The 15,264-nt window shown below is 34.4% G+C and overlaps 2 protein-coding genes and 2 pseudogenes across 4 annotated transcripts in view; 3 read left to right on the top strand and 1 right to left on the bottom strand.

Moving 5' to 3' along the window:
* The window catches only part of LOC125866592 (delta(12)-fatty-acid desaturase FAD2-like), a 43,267-nt gene that overhangs the window by 11,949 nt on the left and 16,054 nt on the right, over nucleotides 1-15,264 (top strand). The window lies entirely within an intron of this gene.
* On the top strand, nucleotides 438-4,363 carry LOC125868948 (non-structural maintenance of chromosomes element 4 homolog B-like; annotated as a pseudogene).
* LOC125866597 (uncharacterized) lies at nucleotides 5,012-11,994 on the bottom strand (annotated as a pseudogene).
* On the top strand, nucleotides 12,193-12,540 carry LOC125868947 (delta(12)-fatty-acid desaturase FAD2-like). Its single transcript, XM_049549506.1, has one exon. It carries the CDS (start codon nucleotides 12,193-12,195, stop codon nucleotides 12,538-12,540), a length of 348 nt encoding a protein of 115 aa, XP_049405463.1.

Here is a 15,264-nt window from a genome sequence, read left to right as displayed (position 1 = left end):
TAAAATACAACAAAAACACCCAATTCAAAATACTTTTTATATTAATCAGATTTTACAAGGACAAACAAGTTATTCCATCCGTCTAAATCTATATGCCACCATAAGAATTTTGAAATTCAATCATCTTAATTTTAATTATACATTCAAACATAGAAATTTAATCAATATTTTTTAATTGACTCTCGAAATTCCATGAACATAACGAAGGAGTATTAGAAATAGTGAAATATAAAGCTTACGTAAGAGACATGATGCAAGTCTTTTCACATTCAAATATCCTACTATTAGCCAATATATTACTAGTAGTACTAATAATTAGCCTGTTCACCTTCTCATATACTCTTCACATTTCTCAACGCAAGTAAAGTAAAGTAAAGCCAAGCCCCTTTTATTTCACTATTTCAACTTTCATAGAAGAAGAAGAAGAGTGTAAAGCCATGAGTCCAACAACTAGAGCTAAAAAAATTAAACTAGAAGAAGATAAAGAATTAAGTAGAATAAATGATTTGTCACAAAGGCTAAAAAATCTTGAAGCTTTTAATGAGATCAATGACTTTACTAATCTGCCTGATTCACTTCGTCGTAGTGTTCGATTACAATACTCTCTTATTAGAACCATTGTTGATGGTATTTGTAAAAACAATTTACACTTTTTATGCCATTGATTTTGCTACAATTTTTTATTTTTTTTTTTGGGTTTTTGGGGTTTTCTTGAAATGCAGAGACAAGATGTGAACTTGGAGCTGCAGGATCAAATAAGTTCAACATTGTGTTGAATAGTGTTCATGACTTGTATCTCAATGGTATATTTTATTAGCTTTCTTATAGATGTTTGTGAACGGGAGCTTTGACGTAACTGGTAAAGTTGTTGCTATGTGAATCATGAGTTTGAGCTGGGGAAGGTGCAATAGACCCTTGTGGTTTGACTCTTCTCCTGGTCGGTGCATAGCGGGAGCTTAGTGCAATGGGTTGACCTTTTATATATGTGTGTCTATTCATGTATTTTTGACGTCCTAATTTATGTGATGCACTTTGATTCGGACATGAAGTTTAAGAAAGAAAGATTTTTTTTCTTAGAACTTTTGGTTTAGGAACAAGCCATTGATATTTGGAAGTTTAAAGTTAAATTCTTTCTGAACTATATTGAAAGAGGTTGGTTTTCTTGAGACAAAGTAAAAAAAGAACATGCATCATGTGAATTATGACAGAGGGAACAAAAATGGTCTTTTATGTGTTTGGATACCTCCTCTTTGCTTCTTTCTTGTGGCATAATTTAGAAAGGGGTATCACCTGACATTGCTTTGCGAAAAGTGTTTTTCCTTGTATGTATATGTAAAGAACAATGCGGATTTATGAAATAGGTGATCTCGTCTCATTTTCATTATACTACTCTTGATGTTGTTCCAAAATAGGCTACAATTTCTATTCTTCGATAAGTTTCAATTTTTGGTTTGTTGCTTGAAGTACTACTCTCCAAGGTGTGCTCAACTTTACTCATGACTCACTAAGCTATAAATGTGATTTCATTATGTGTTATCTCAATCAATGGCCACGTGAAATTGCTGCAACAAATTGTTATGTATTTTCCCCTGCTTTTCTCTCTTGGTATACTTTATAATGTATGGTTTTCCAGTTAAGAGGTCACGAGAGCAAGTGGTGGATGCAGAGGCCTTGCTCGGACTTACCAATACTGTTGTGGAATCTCTCCAATTACGTCCCAATTGTAGTATCTCACCTTCTATATTCATCTCTTGGTTGCTTCAAGTCAATGGTTTACGAAAAGGACGTTCAAAGAATGCAATGGAACATCACATCATTGGGAAGTCACTAAAAACTGTGAATTGGGAAAAGATTGGAGCTGATGCTTCACTCGTGTTTATGGAAGGCAAAGGTTGCAAGACAATGTAAGATTTTCATTTCTTTAATAATGAATTTGAACAGAACAAAGAAAAACAATGTAATTATGTTTAATCTGTTGAGTGCTTTCGGCTCGTTCTCAGTCTTGGAGTTCTGAAAACTGAATTTAAGCCAAGGAAGCAGCTTGTAGTTTATCATTCTTATCCAAAAGAGATTGTGGTTTACAGGAGATTGCCTCTGAGAAAGGTCTGCCTTACTCGGCCAAAATTGGTATGGTCATTTCCCCTATGCAATCTTTTGAGATTGCAGCTTCCATATGCATTTTGAAGAAAACTAAAGCCGAGGCCATCGACCAGGGCCGGCTGGTAAGGCTTAAAAAAAAGTCTTTTGCCTTAGGCCCCCAATTTTAGGGGGCCCCATTTTTTAGTTAATTAGGTAGGATTAAATTAAAAATAATAATATTAGAACTAAGACAATAAATGCAAAGGCCCCATTTTTTAGTTAATTAGGAAGGATTAAATTTAAAAAAAATAAATTGTTAGAACCAAGACAATAAATGCAAAACGGCTCAATGAAGTGATAGTATGATAGATATGACTATGACTTTTTGACTTTTCAATAAAAAGTTGTGTACTTTTTTTTTTAATGTACAAATTATCTTTTTTTTTTACCTTATTTTTTTCTAGTTTTATTTTTATATATTCTATCCTCCTCCCTTCTATTTCTTCTCACTTTCTTTTTTCTAATCTTACATCTCTCTCTTATTCAAAGCTTAAAAATTTACTCGTTCTATTGATAGCTTATATTTTAAATTTGGAGAAAACTATATTGTAGCAACCCGATTCATTTTTGGAAATCAAGTCTTCATAGCTTTTGAATTCGGTAATATCATTCTAATTTCTAATATTATTTTTGTTTTGTGTCTTATGTTTATTATATTTTTTATTTGATATTGTAAATAGTGTTTTAAAATATTTGTTAGATTTTGATGTCGCTATAGATCAATTAAGAGGTTTAGTTTCTTTTCTTAAAAAATATAGAGAAGAAGGATTTACAAGTACTATGATTTCGGCTAAGGAAATTGCATTAGAGATGAATATAGAACCTATATTTCGTAAGAAACATGTAATTTATAGAAAAAAACAATTTGATGAGAATGTTGATAATGAAATCACAAGATCTCTTGAAGAATCATTTAGAGTTGATTACTTCTTATACATAGTAGACCAAGCCATCTTTTCACTTCAAAATAGATTTGAACAATTTGAAGTATATGAAAATATTTTTGGTTTTCTATTTAGTGGGAAAAAATTGAAATCATTAGATGATGAGAATTTGAAAAAATATTGTCTTGAACTTGAATGTTCCTTAAAACATAATACTCACTCTGATATTGACGGTTTAGACTTATTTTCTGAATTAAAAGTGTTAAGGGAAATCATAAAAGTAGAAGACAATACTCTAATTGAGATACTTAATCAAATAAAAAGACTTGATTCTTTTCCAAATGTTTACATTGCTTATAGAATAATGTTAACAATTCCCGTAACAGTCGCCTCAACCGAAAGAAGTTTTTCAAAATTAAAAATAATAAAATATTATTTAAGATCGATAATGTCTCAAGAAAGATTAAGTGGTTTGGCTATATTATCGATTGAAAAAGAATTGTTAGAAGAGATTGACTACACAAAAATTATTAACAACTTTGCATCTCAAAAAGTTAGAAAAATAGATTTAAAATAAAAACATTTATAATTTTTTTTTTAAGGCCTCTAGTTTGATTTTGGCCTTAGGCCACAAACGGGTTTGAGCCGCCTCTGCCATCGACTGTGTTTGCCACTCTTTTTACGTTGTTTGGTTGATAAATGATCTTCAATTTTTCGAGTCTTTTTAATAGGTTGCTGGTGAAACTGTCAAGGACAAACCTGATGTTAGCAAGAATATGTCAAACATATCGGAGCTCTTAAAGGAGAAGAAAAGTGTCATGCTTGACGAACTCTTTCTAATGAGAAATTCCTTTGCTCATACTGTTGAGAATTTGTTTGCACTTTCTTTTTCAGTACACAATGGGCAGGCTTCAATCTCCGCTGATGAAACTGGTTCTCGTTTCACTTGCAAGATAGGTAAATTCACTTTGCCATTCTGGATGAGATATTCTACTATGACATTAAAACTAAAAGCATATCACGAGTTATTTCACGTATATGATCATTGACCTTTATTCTATCTGTTCGCTTGTACCTTTCCGCTTTTATTCCTTTCTGAATTGTAATATGATGAATCAATTCTCCAGTTCCGCGGAGCATTACACATCGTGGAGCTGTACGCTACCAGTTTATCTTGAGATATGATTACAATGATTGGAAGGTATCGTATCATTTTTTGTATTTTTTGTTGAACTGTCTTTCCTTCACTTGGATGTTGTATGCTGACCATGTTTAACTGCGCACAGATGATGCAAACTTTAGTGCCAGAAGGAGCAGAGCTAACACCAAATAGGGAATGAACACCGATATGCTTCACCTCTAACTATATGACTGAAATGAACAACTGCTATGGAGTAGATGTCCCAAGCTGTCGTTTTGTACAATATCTGGCTGTGAGGTGAAGCGATACATGAACGATCAGCACATGAAGTATGTAAAATGGCGTGTTTTTGTATATTATCAGCTCTGGAAACTGGTCAATATATCTTTTGGGTAAATAGTTTGTTTACATGTATATGTACTAAGCTGATCCATCTCTCTTTTGGGAAAATGCCCTGTTTATAAGTAAATCATTTTAAGCTGTGCAAGCTGATATATTACTATAAGTTCTGTAAGGTGATATGCCTGTTATTTTCGATAGTCTTTCTTGACTGAATTCTCCTAGAAAAATACTCGTTAACCTTGAGAAATTAACGCTAAATGGCACTCAAAGTTTTGGCCTAGCGGTCAATGATGTAGGTTGAGAATCATGAGATTTCAGGATTTGTTCAAACTCTATTAATTAAGGTATATTCTGCTTCGAGAATTGAGCAATATACTTCATACCCTACAATGTAACAAAACAAACATTTTTTTTCTCCAACGTACATATCCATTTCTTGATCATATTGTATATTTCGCGATAAGCAAAACAATCAGATAAAATTCTACGTCTTCATGAGCTAATCTTAGAGAGATGAGAAAATTGGAACAGTTGCTAAGTTAGCTCCAGCATCAACAATGAAAACATTGCCAGATACATATTCTGAGGAATCATGGATTAAGTACTTAACGACTGATGTTAAAGCTGGATCTATCGTTCCAAGAGTTCTTAGAGGAATGGTTCTTAAAGTAACATTATTGAACCATTCTTTTTCCACAAGACTTTTTGTTATCGCAGAGTTGAAAATTCTTGGTGATATTGAGTTCACTCTGATATTGTCTACTCCCAATTCAAGTGCCATAATCTGCCATTCAATTATTAATTATGTTACCATAACATAGAAGAAAAAAATGGAAAACAAAGATACTAACTACCTAGCTACCTTAGTGACCATGTTTAGAGAAATCTTTGAAGAAGCGTAAGCAAGAAACCCCGGTAATTGTCCTCGATTCAGACCAAGAACTGAAGAGATGTTAATAACAGATCCTCCGCTCTGTTTAGCTTCACACATATGTCTACATATATATTTTGACACCAACCATGCCCCTCTGAGATTCGTCTTAAAGGTATGTTCCCACTTCTCCTGACAATTCCAATGAACAGCTTACACTACCTATACAAAGTACAGTTGTGTCGTAATTTGACTATCTCTAGAAAAATCACTCTTTGAAATGTTCTAAGTATAAAAACAATTTGAGAAAAATACTTAGAAAAGAGTCGCCACTTAATTTTTTAAAGAAATTAAGTAAACTTATAATTTTCAAAGATTTAACAGAAAAAATAACTTGAAAATACCAAAAAGAGTTCGGGGTTCAATTTACACTTCGAGAAGGGTTTAAGCATTCGAAGTGTCCGCTAACATGCGGTTGACCTGCGACTTGACTAAAATGTATTTGACTATTTTTTAGAAAAATAATTTAACATAAAGAATATATAATAATTTACACTATTCGATTAATTTTGAGAAAATAATTAAGAAATGAACCATTTTATTCTATCTTTTTAGAGGAAGAGACCTAAAATGAAAATATTTGAATTAAGGTGCAAGTGATTAGAAAATTAATAAAACTAGACTAATTAGAATTTATTTAGTTCATTTTAAAATAAATTAAACCAATTTAACACATTAAAGCATTAAAATCATTTTAAATTAATTGAAGAATAAAAGTTTTGACTAACTTTTGAGCAAATGACTAAGTAAGTATTTATTTATTTATTAATTAATTTTTTAAAAAAAGTTTTGACTAACATTTTTTATTTATTTATTTGAGAAAAATACTTTAACTTAAAACAATTTTAAAAATAATATGTGATCAAGTGAAGCGGCCTTAAAACATATCTTTTTAAGAACAAAGATTTAACTTAATTAAAATATAAAATTCGACCAATATTTGATTAATAAAATAAGTGAACACAACAACATGAAATATGTTAAAATTAAACCAACCCAAATAAAATAACTCATCTTTTGGGGAATCTAATTAAGTTAATTAAAAATTCTAAAGTTAGAGTTAAACAACAAATAATAAGTAATCACAATTAAATAATTTAAGAATAACGGAGAGAAGTTGAATTTGGGCCTTTCTTGGGCCAAATTTGTTGCTACTTTTTGGGGTTTAACCAAAACCCGTTTTTGGTATACAACTGATGTATATTAGTGTATATCAGCATATATATCAACTCTTTTCATGTATCTCTTGCTTCCAAACACATGTATCTCGCCTCAGTCCTGTATTCCCACATTTTTTACCTGTATATCAGTGTATACATCTTGTATACGACCCATTTCGACTTTTTTGGGACCTGTAATTTAACTTTCCAGCAACTTGAACAGGATGTGGCCAACTCGATAAAGATCTCAACTCAACGAAATGCATGGATGAAGTCCAAAATGGACTCGAATAATATTACATACAAGAAAAAGAAGAAGTGAACAAATTAGTATCATTTAATTAATCAACTAAACACATTTAAACAATTTAAACCCCCGGATCTATCAGCATACTTCCCGATAGATTAAAAAATCACATTACTCCATTAGCACTCAAATGAATACATATAACAAGCTATTTTTATGATTTAGCATTTATGATTCAACAAGATTAAGAGAAGAATAGAATTGAATACACTTGAACAATTTTTAAAGCTACTGTTAGCCCATAAGGATAAGGCCAAACAATTTTGATAAAGTATGAAAGTGGTTGCATTATATCTCATGAGGTCAGGAATTAGATGCACTTTGCTAATACTTATCTGGAAAAGTAACAATACAATTTCTAGCATTCAAATGATCCTAAAGCTTCATAACATAAAGATTCACAACAAATGTGATATATTAAGAGAAATGATTCAAACCAGTTTGTCGGCATTTGGGAAAATCAATAACAAGATACACAAATTACGCGAGATGCAAATTAATAAGACTTTGCACATGAGATTTAAGGGAAGAAGTAAATAGGAAACAGAGGCATAGTGATATAGTATTCAAACGATAGACATTTGAAATAGGACTCGACCAGACAAACACCGACTGAGCTTAAATCGAGATGACATGAATCAAGACGAGTTTGCCGAACTGCACACGAATGCATCTAGAAGTTGACACCGGAATGTGTTAAAATCATAACCAAAGATACTCGGGACTACACTAGTGTTCAGACATTATAAGTTAAAGACGGGTCTACATATAATACGACCGAAGCAAGAGCTTATGTTGTATTGCTAAATGCAGTAACAAACCATTTGGTGGAAAACAAGTAGCAATACACATTAACTTGGGCCATATCACATCCAAATGCAGATTCATGGCAAAAAATTATTAAGGCAACAATATTTTATCAACATATGAGCTATACTGGAACTAAACAACAATTCCAAGGGAAAGGGGCGAGAAATTAAACATATTCAGAAAGCTCAATATTATAACTAGGGCAAATCAGAGCATACATAAGAATTTAAACAGGAACAAACTCAGAATAAAAATCATTAAGACGTAGGCTAAATACATAAGGCAAACATAATGATCACAAGAACGTATTAACAATACACTAAAGAGTTCATATAACGCTGAAATGAAATGAACTGAAAGAAAAGAAAAATGAAAGGAATGTTACTAGCTAAAACTCATTAGCCAAATCCTAACATATAGAGACCAAAAATGAAGTTGACGCATAAACGGAACACAAGACACAACCAATAACACATCATAGACAGAATAACATAGAAGAACTGGATTTAAATGAAGCCAAGAAAGGATTTACCTCTTTTCGGGCAGCAAACTGAGACCAATATGAGCCTAAGAACAACTTCAACACCGACTTCAAACCCTGAGCAATAAAATCAAAATATCCAAACCAATTTTAGCTGAAGACCCTTTTAGAACCTAGAACTAAAAATGCATTCAAAATTTCTCAAGCGTAAAAGTCAATTGTTCAAGAAAAATTTTTCTCCACCCCCTAAACAATGAATAAGAAGGGGTATTATATAGATGGGGTAATTAGGGCTCGGATTCTCGGGGGAAAAGGATAGAATAGGAATTCTTCCACTCAATATATCCTCAATTCAAAAAAAAATTCAAGAACCAAAGAGCTGCTCGTTTGTACAAGAAATCAACCCAAATCCCACGAAATCCGGATGACAAGATTAAGGTGGGCGGCTGTTGCAGAGAAAGGTGTGGGAGCTGATGTTTGTTGACGCGTGAGGGAGAAGAAAACACGTCCTGCTACTGTCTGGTTCACGCGAAAAAGAAGAGAAAACACAGGGATGGGGTCATTCGGCTACTGTTGTACCTATGTTGTATGTATGAATGTTTGTTGATGTATGTTGTATTTTTGGGTGGGTTTTTGGTATATAATTGGGTTGTTGTGGGTGATGGGTATTGTAATGTGGGTTGGGTTTGCTGGAAAATTGTATTGGGCTGCTACAAAGTGGCCCAAATTTTGGTCTCAAAAATGGATTTGAATAAAAGGTTAGATTTTGGCTAAAATAGGAGTAATAGGAACTAATTAACAATTTAGCCAAGCGGATTAAAAAAGGTAGCCAAATGAATTAATTTTAGAAGATTAGGCTAGAATTCAAATAGGACAAATTAACATAATTAATTTATGAGCTTTTTAATCTTAACGAGATAAAATAATTAACTTAATTATAAGCTAATCGATTTTCAATAAGCTAATTAATTGAAAATTAAAGCTATAATTCAAACTAAAACTAAATTAATAAAATATTTATTTTAACGAAGCAAAAATCTTTTGTTATGATTTTCAAGCATTTATAAAATACACTAATTACTTATATAATTATATGAAATATATTTATTATTCAAATACTATAAAAATCGATTGAAATTATTTACACTAACCTTGAAACTATTTGAATTTGACATAGCTAATTATTTTAAATCGTTTGAATATTAAGAAGCTCATAAATCAATTATTATCGAGGAGGGTCAAAATTGGGTGTCAACAAGTACTATATCAGATTAACCATCTATAATTATTTGTTTTTGTCCTATTTACACAGTATACTTTTTCGATGAAGAGGATTCAATTGAATTAAACTGGCAATGTATGTTCAAATCTATTATTACCGATAATGCCTGCATTGTTAACCAAGGCACCAATGTGTCCGAAGGTGTCCCAAGCTAACTTTACAGCAGCTGCAATAGTAGGACCATCAGCAGTGATGTCGAGCTGGATGGCGACTGCACGCTGGGCCGGACCGTCCAAATTATTAATCTCATGGCATAGAGATGTCAGCCTGTCAACATGACAGGCTTCAGCAATGATCCTGCAACCGGCTTTCGCCAAGTTGAGACAGAACTCTAGCCCAATTCCCGATGACGCCCCTGTCACCATCACTACTTTTCCACTCAGGTCCTTCCATGGCTCCATTTTACTTAGGTATGTACGGAGCTAGTATAATGTGATAATGCAGAGATTTATAACAGATTGAATTAAAAGGAGAATAAATTCATATAAAAAGGATTTTACTTTTTTGAATAAACAGAATATTGCATGTGGGATATAATAAGGATAAGACAACTGAACAAAGTTATAGTAATGAAAAAAAAATGGAATCTAAAGTACATGAATAATAGTGCATATGCAGAGGTCTGTTCACCTCTTGCATAAAATTACAAAAGAAAGAATGCCAATTTCAAAGCCCCTTTTTGCAATTGGTGACATCAAGAAGGCCATCCTTCCTGCTGCCAACGATCTCTCATTCGCTCGTTCGGTATCTGTGTGGATACATTAGGTTGAATCCATAAGGATGTTTGCTGATGGAAGATTATTGTAAGCTTAATCTTATCATTTCCCCCCCTTATGATAGTGGTATCCGAGCTAGCATATATGCATCTCAACTAATTCCATAGGGTAACTGCTACCTCCCACTAGTACAAGTACCAAGTAATTTTGTACATCACGGCTTGGGCAAATGAGAAGGAATAACCTCTGGAATATGAACTTGAGACCTCATGGTAGCTTAATGTAATCACTATGGAAGGCTTTAGATGAAATCTAAAGCATGGACAATGCAGCTGATGCTTCACTCGTGTTTATGAAAGACAAAGGTTGCAACACAATGTAAGATTTTCATTCATTTAAAACATGGAAGAAGAGAACAAAGAAAATGTAATTTTGTTTAATTTGGTGATTGCTTTCGGCTCGTTCTCAGATTGCAGTTTCCTTAATATAATTTCCTTGTATGTTTTCATATTTTTACTCCTGTGTCTATTATAATATGCTTGAAATTACTAAAACGGAGAAAATGAGAACATGATTCAAGTGTAGTTACTAATCTTGTTTTTTCTAAATGGATGTGAAAAGAGCTAAAGCGACCGTTAAAATGGGACAAAGGGAGTAATACCTATAGAAGTATGTATGATCTCTTAGCTTTATAATAAGCAGCATTATTGGGAATCTAGTAGCTGTTAGACATAGTAATGTTAAGACAGGCAATAAACTACTCAGAAGTAAATTGAAAATTTAACAAGTCAAGTTATAATAACAAATTAATCCATAAAAATAGGATATGGTGGGTTAGGGAAAGGATTTAATTATTTCATGACATAGATGTAAGTTCATGAGTCATGATCAGTACTGCATGTGATCATCAATAATCAAACAAGTTGACAAAGTTTTAATAATGAAAAAACTGGAATCTAAAGCACACTACAACAACAACAAAAAGCGACATTTAGTGGCAATAAATTATTCTTTTAGCGGCAATATTTATTGCTGACAAACCATTAGCCTCTCGTTCTATATTTCTATAAAAAGGAGAGCAAGTGGGAGAGAGTATATAACTTTCATGTAAGGCTAAAAGAAGGTGTTGTTTCAATCGAAAAATAACTGTCTGAAACTTTGAAGCAAACTTAATTGTTGCAGAATCAGGACAAGAATGGGTGCCAGTGGCAATATGTCTACTCCAACAACTAAAACTAACCAAAAGAGAAATTCTCTCCAAAGAGTTCCAATTTCAAAGTCCCCTTTTACAATTGGTGACATCAAGAAGGTCATCCCTCTTCACTGTTTTCAACGATCTCTCATTCAATCGTTCTCCTATGTTGCTCGTGATCTCATACTAGTTTACATCTTCTACTACATTGCCACCACTTACTTCCACCTCCTTCCATCACCATATTGTTACCTAGCATGGCCTACTTACTGGATTGTTCAAGGTTGTGTTTGCACCGGAATATGGGTCATTGCCCATGAATGTGGCCATCAGGCCTTTAGTGATTACCAGTGGATAAATGACACTGTCGGTTTTATCTTCCACTCTGCACTTTTAACACCATATTTCTCATGGAAATATAGTCATCGTCGTCACCACTCCAACACTGGTTCCCTTGAGCATGATGAAGTCTACGTGCCCAGGCTTAAATCCGAACTACGTTGGTTCTCCACATACTCGAACAATCCACTAGGACGCATACTCCTACTTGTCGGCACCCTCACTCTCGGCTGGCCGTTGTACTTGGCCTTTAATGCCTTTGGAAGACATTATGACCGCTTTGCATGTCACTATGATCCATATGGACCGATATATAATGACCGTGAGAGGATATGGATCTACATTTCAGATGCAGGTGTGATTGCAACTACTTATGTGTTGTATCGCGTTGCTTGGGCACAAGGGCTAGCTTGGATTGTATGTATTTATGGGTTACCCCTCCTAATTGTGAATGGCTTCTTAATATTAATGACTTTTTTGAACCACACTCACCCTTCAGTGCCACATTACGATTCATCGGAGTGGGATTGGTTAAGAGGAGCTCTAGCTACTATAGACAGAGACTATGGTATGCTAAATAGGGTATTCCACAATGGTCCAGATACTCATGTTTTGCATCATCTATTCTCAACCATACCACATTATCACGCGATGGAGGCAACCAAAGCTATCAAGCCGTTACTAGGAGAATACTACCAATTTGATGGTACCCCTGTTTATACGGCATTGTGGAGGGAGTCAAGGGAGTGCATTTATGTGGAGAAAGATGAAGGACGTCAAGATAATGGTGTTTTTTGGTTTAAAAACAAGCTCTAAAAAATGAATACAAGAATCTACTTACTTACTTTAAGTAATGTTTGTTTCGATTGTAATTTCCCATCACTCCTTAATGTACCTTGTAATTCCATCCCCCATAAAAGGAAAAAAAAAAAATTATTTTGTCCAATTTTATGTTCATTATATTAATGACTGATCCTGACAAGGCTAGAGTTATTTAAGAAAGTAAGCACACATTTAGATAGATCTGATTGAACAAAAAAACGGACCATATGCTTAAAGCTTGAAGGTTCAATGCACTTCTTGTAGAACTTAAGATATAATAGGCTCAAATAAAAATGTCTGAGAAAATAGTTTCCAGAGAATAAGAACAAATGGACTAACCTTGTATTCAGTCAGTTACTGATCTTATATAGAATTACAACTTCAATAGAGTCACATTCCCACTAAACCACTAACTAACCCACTAACCTAACTCTCCTAAACTTTAGGAACACATTTCTGCAATACTACGAAATAGAAAAAAAACTATCAGAGTTAAAAGAAAACAAATACCAACTGAAAGCTAAAATATAGCCATACTACAGACTTAGTCAAATTAAACTAGGAATGATGTTGTCAACTTTAACACCCCTTCTCAACATCAGCTCTCTGTCTTAACCATGCCTAGCTGCTTGCAGAAACTCTGCAACTTGTTGACACTAAAACCTTTGGTGAACAAGTCTGCAATTTGATGTTCTGTTTTGATGTGCTCCAAGCAAATCTCTCCTTGCAACACTTTTTCCCGGATAAAGTGGTAATGTATCTCCACATGTTTAGTCCTTGCGTGGAAAACTGGATTTTCAGCCAAGCAAATTGCTGACTGATTATCACAGTACAAAGGAACTGCACATCCTACTGGTTGTCTTAGATCCTTCATCAATTGCATAAGCCATGTACATTCCTGAGCTGCAACTGCTGCTGCCCGATACTCTGCTTCTGTTGTTGACAGCGACACTGTTGTCTGCCTTTTGCTGCACCAAGAAATTGCTCCAGCTCCAAGCTTAAACACAAAGCCAGTGGTTGAACGACGAGTATCATGGTCTCCTCCATAGTCAGAGTCACAATATCCGATCAGTTTGCATTCTTCACCTTTCTTATACAACAGACCATAGTCAATTGTACTTTTTACATATCTCAAGATTCGACGAACTCCATCCAAATGAGACTTCTTTGGATTTTGCATGTAACGACTCATCACACCTACTGCATAAGAGATGTCAGGTCTTGTTAAAGTTAAGTAAATCAAACTACCCACCAATTGCCGATACATTGTTGCATCTTCCAAGTCTTTCCCTTCATGAGCACACAACTTAACATTTGGATCCAGTGGTGTTGAGGTTGGTTTGCAATTGAACATTCCAAACTTCTTTAATAGATCTTTGGAGTATTTTTGCTGATGCAAGCAAATTCCTTCTTCACTGCGATCAACCTCCAAGCCAAGAAAATGGTTAAGATGTCCGAGTTCCTTCATCTGGAAGCGTACTGACAAATTCTCCTTTGTTCTGAGAATTTCTTCTTCACAATCTCCTGTTAGGATTAGATCATCCACATATACTAGCACAATAGCTAGTTTTCTGCCAACAATTTTCACAAACAGGCTGGAATCTGACGGTGCTATTGAAAAATCACTATGAGTAAGAAACTCAGAAATCTTACCATACCATGCCCTTGGCGCTTGCTTTAATCCATAGAGTGCCTTTCGAAGCTTACACACATACTCAGGATAATCATGACTCTGAAAACCCATTGGTTGACACATGTAAATCTCTCGATCCAACTCTCCATGCAAGAATGCATTCTTTACATCCATCTGCCATAAGTTCCAATCTTTACTAGCTGCAAGTGCAAGTAAAACCCGGACAGTAGTAAGCTTTGCCACTGGACTAAACGTTTCATCATAGTCTAGTCCATATTGCTGAGAAAAACCCCGAGCTACAAGACGAGCTTTGCGCCTTTCAATTGATCCATTTGTGTGACGCTTTATCTTGTAAATCCATTTACAGGAAATGGGTTTGGCATCCCTTGGTTTTGTCACGAGCTCCCACGTTTGATTCAGTTGTAGCGCAACAATTTCCTCCTCCATAGCTTTAATCCACTTTGGATTCTGGAATGCTTCCTCAAAAGTTTCTGGTTCCTTTTCATTTTCATCTTCTGCAATGGCAGCATTGGCAAACTTGGGATTTTGCTTTTTGATCCTTGTTGACCTTCTGAGTGAAGGTGGTGAATCTGCTCCAATTAGCTCACATTCTTCACCTGGCTGTTGGTACATACCAGTTTGCCACGGATTTTGAGTCACGTCTTCATCAACATTGTCTTCATTAGCTTCACCTTCAGCTCCATCTAGACTCAATTGGATATGGGAAGAGTCCGACACATCTTTGAAGACATCTGAATCTGGCAGCGGTTCCTTATTTGCAGACCACCAGGAAGAAGCTTCATCAAATATCACATTTCGTGAAGTGTAGCACTTTCCTGTTGTTGGATCACAACATCGCCACCCTTTTCGTTGACTGTCATACCCTACAAAAATACACCTAACAACCTTTTTGTCCATCTTGCTACGTAAATGATTAGGTACAAATACATAACATACACATCCGAAAACACGAAAATAGCTAACAGATGATTTCATATTCCACAACTTCTCAAAAGGTGAAAGAAAATGTAACCTTTGTTGAGGAAGTCTATTGATCACAAAAGCTGCAGTCTTCATAGCTTCCG

This window comes from Solanum stenotomum, chromosome 6 (assembly GCF_019186545.1).
Source record: "Solanum stenotomum isolate F172 chromosome 6, ASM1918654v1, whole genome shotgun sequence".
NCBI classification, from domain to species: Eukaryota; Viridiplantae; Streptophyta; class Magnoliopsida; order Solanales; family Solanaceae; genus Solanum; species Solanum stenotomum.
The sequence above is the reverse complement of the archived record's forward strand: the minus strand, read 5'-3'. Positions and strand labels throughout refer to the sequence as shown.

Excerpts from the sequence above, each read along its gene's own strand:
- LOC125868947 (XM_049549506.1), top strand. The coding sequence starts at position 12,193 with ATGACTTTTTTGAACCACACTCACCCTTCAGTGCCACATTACGATTCA.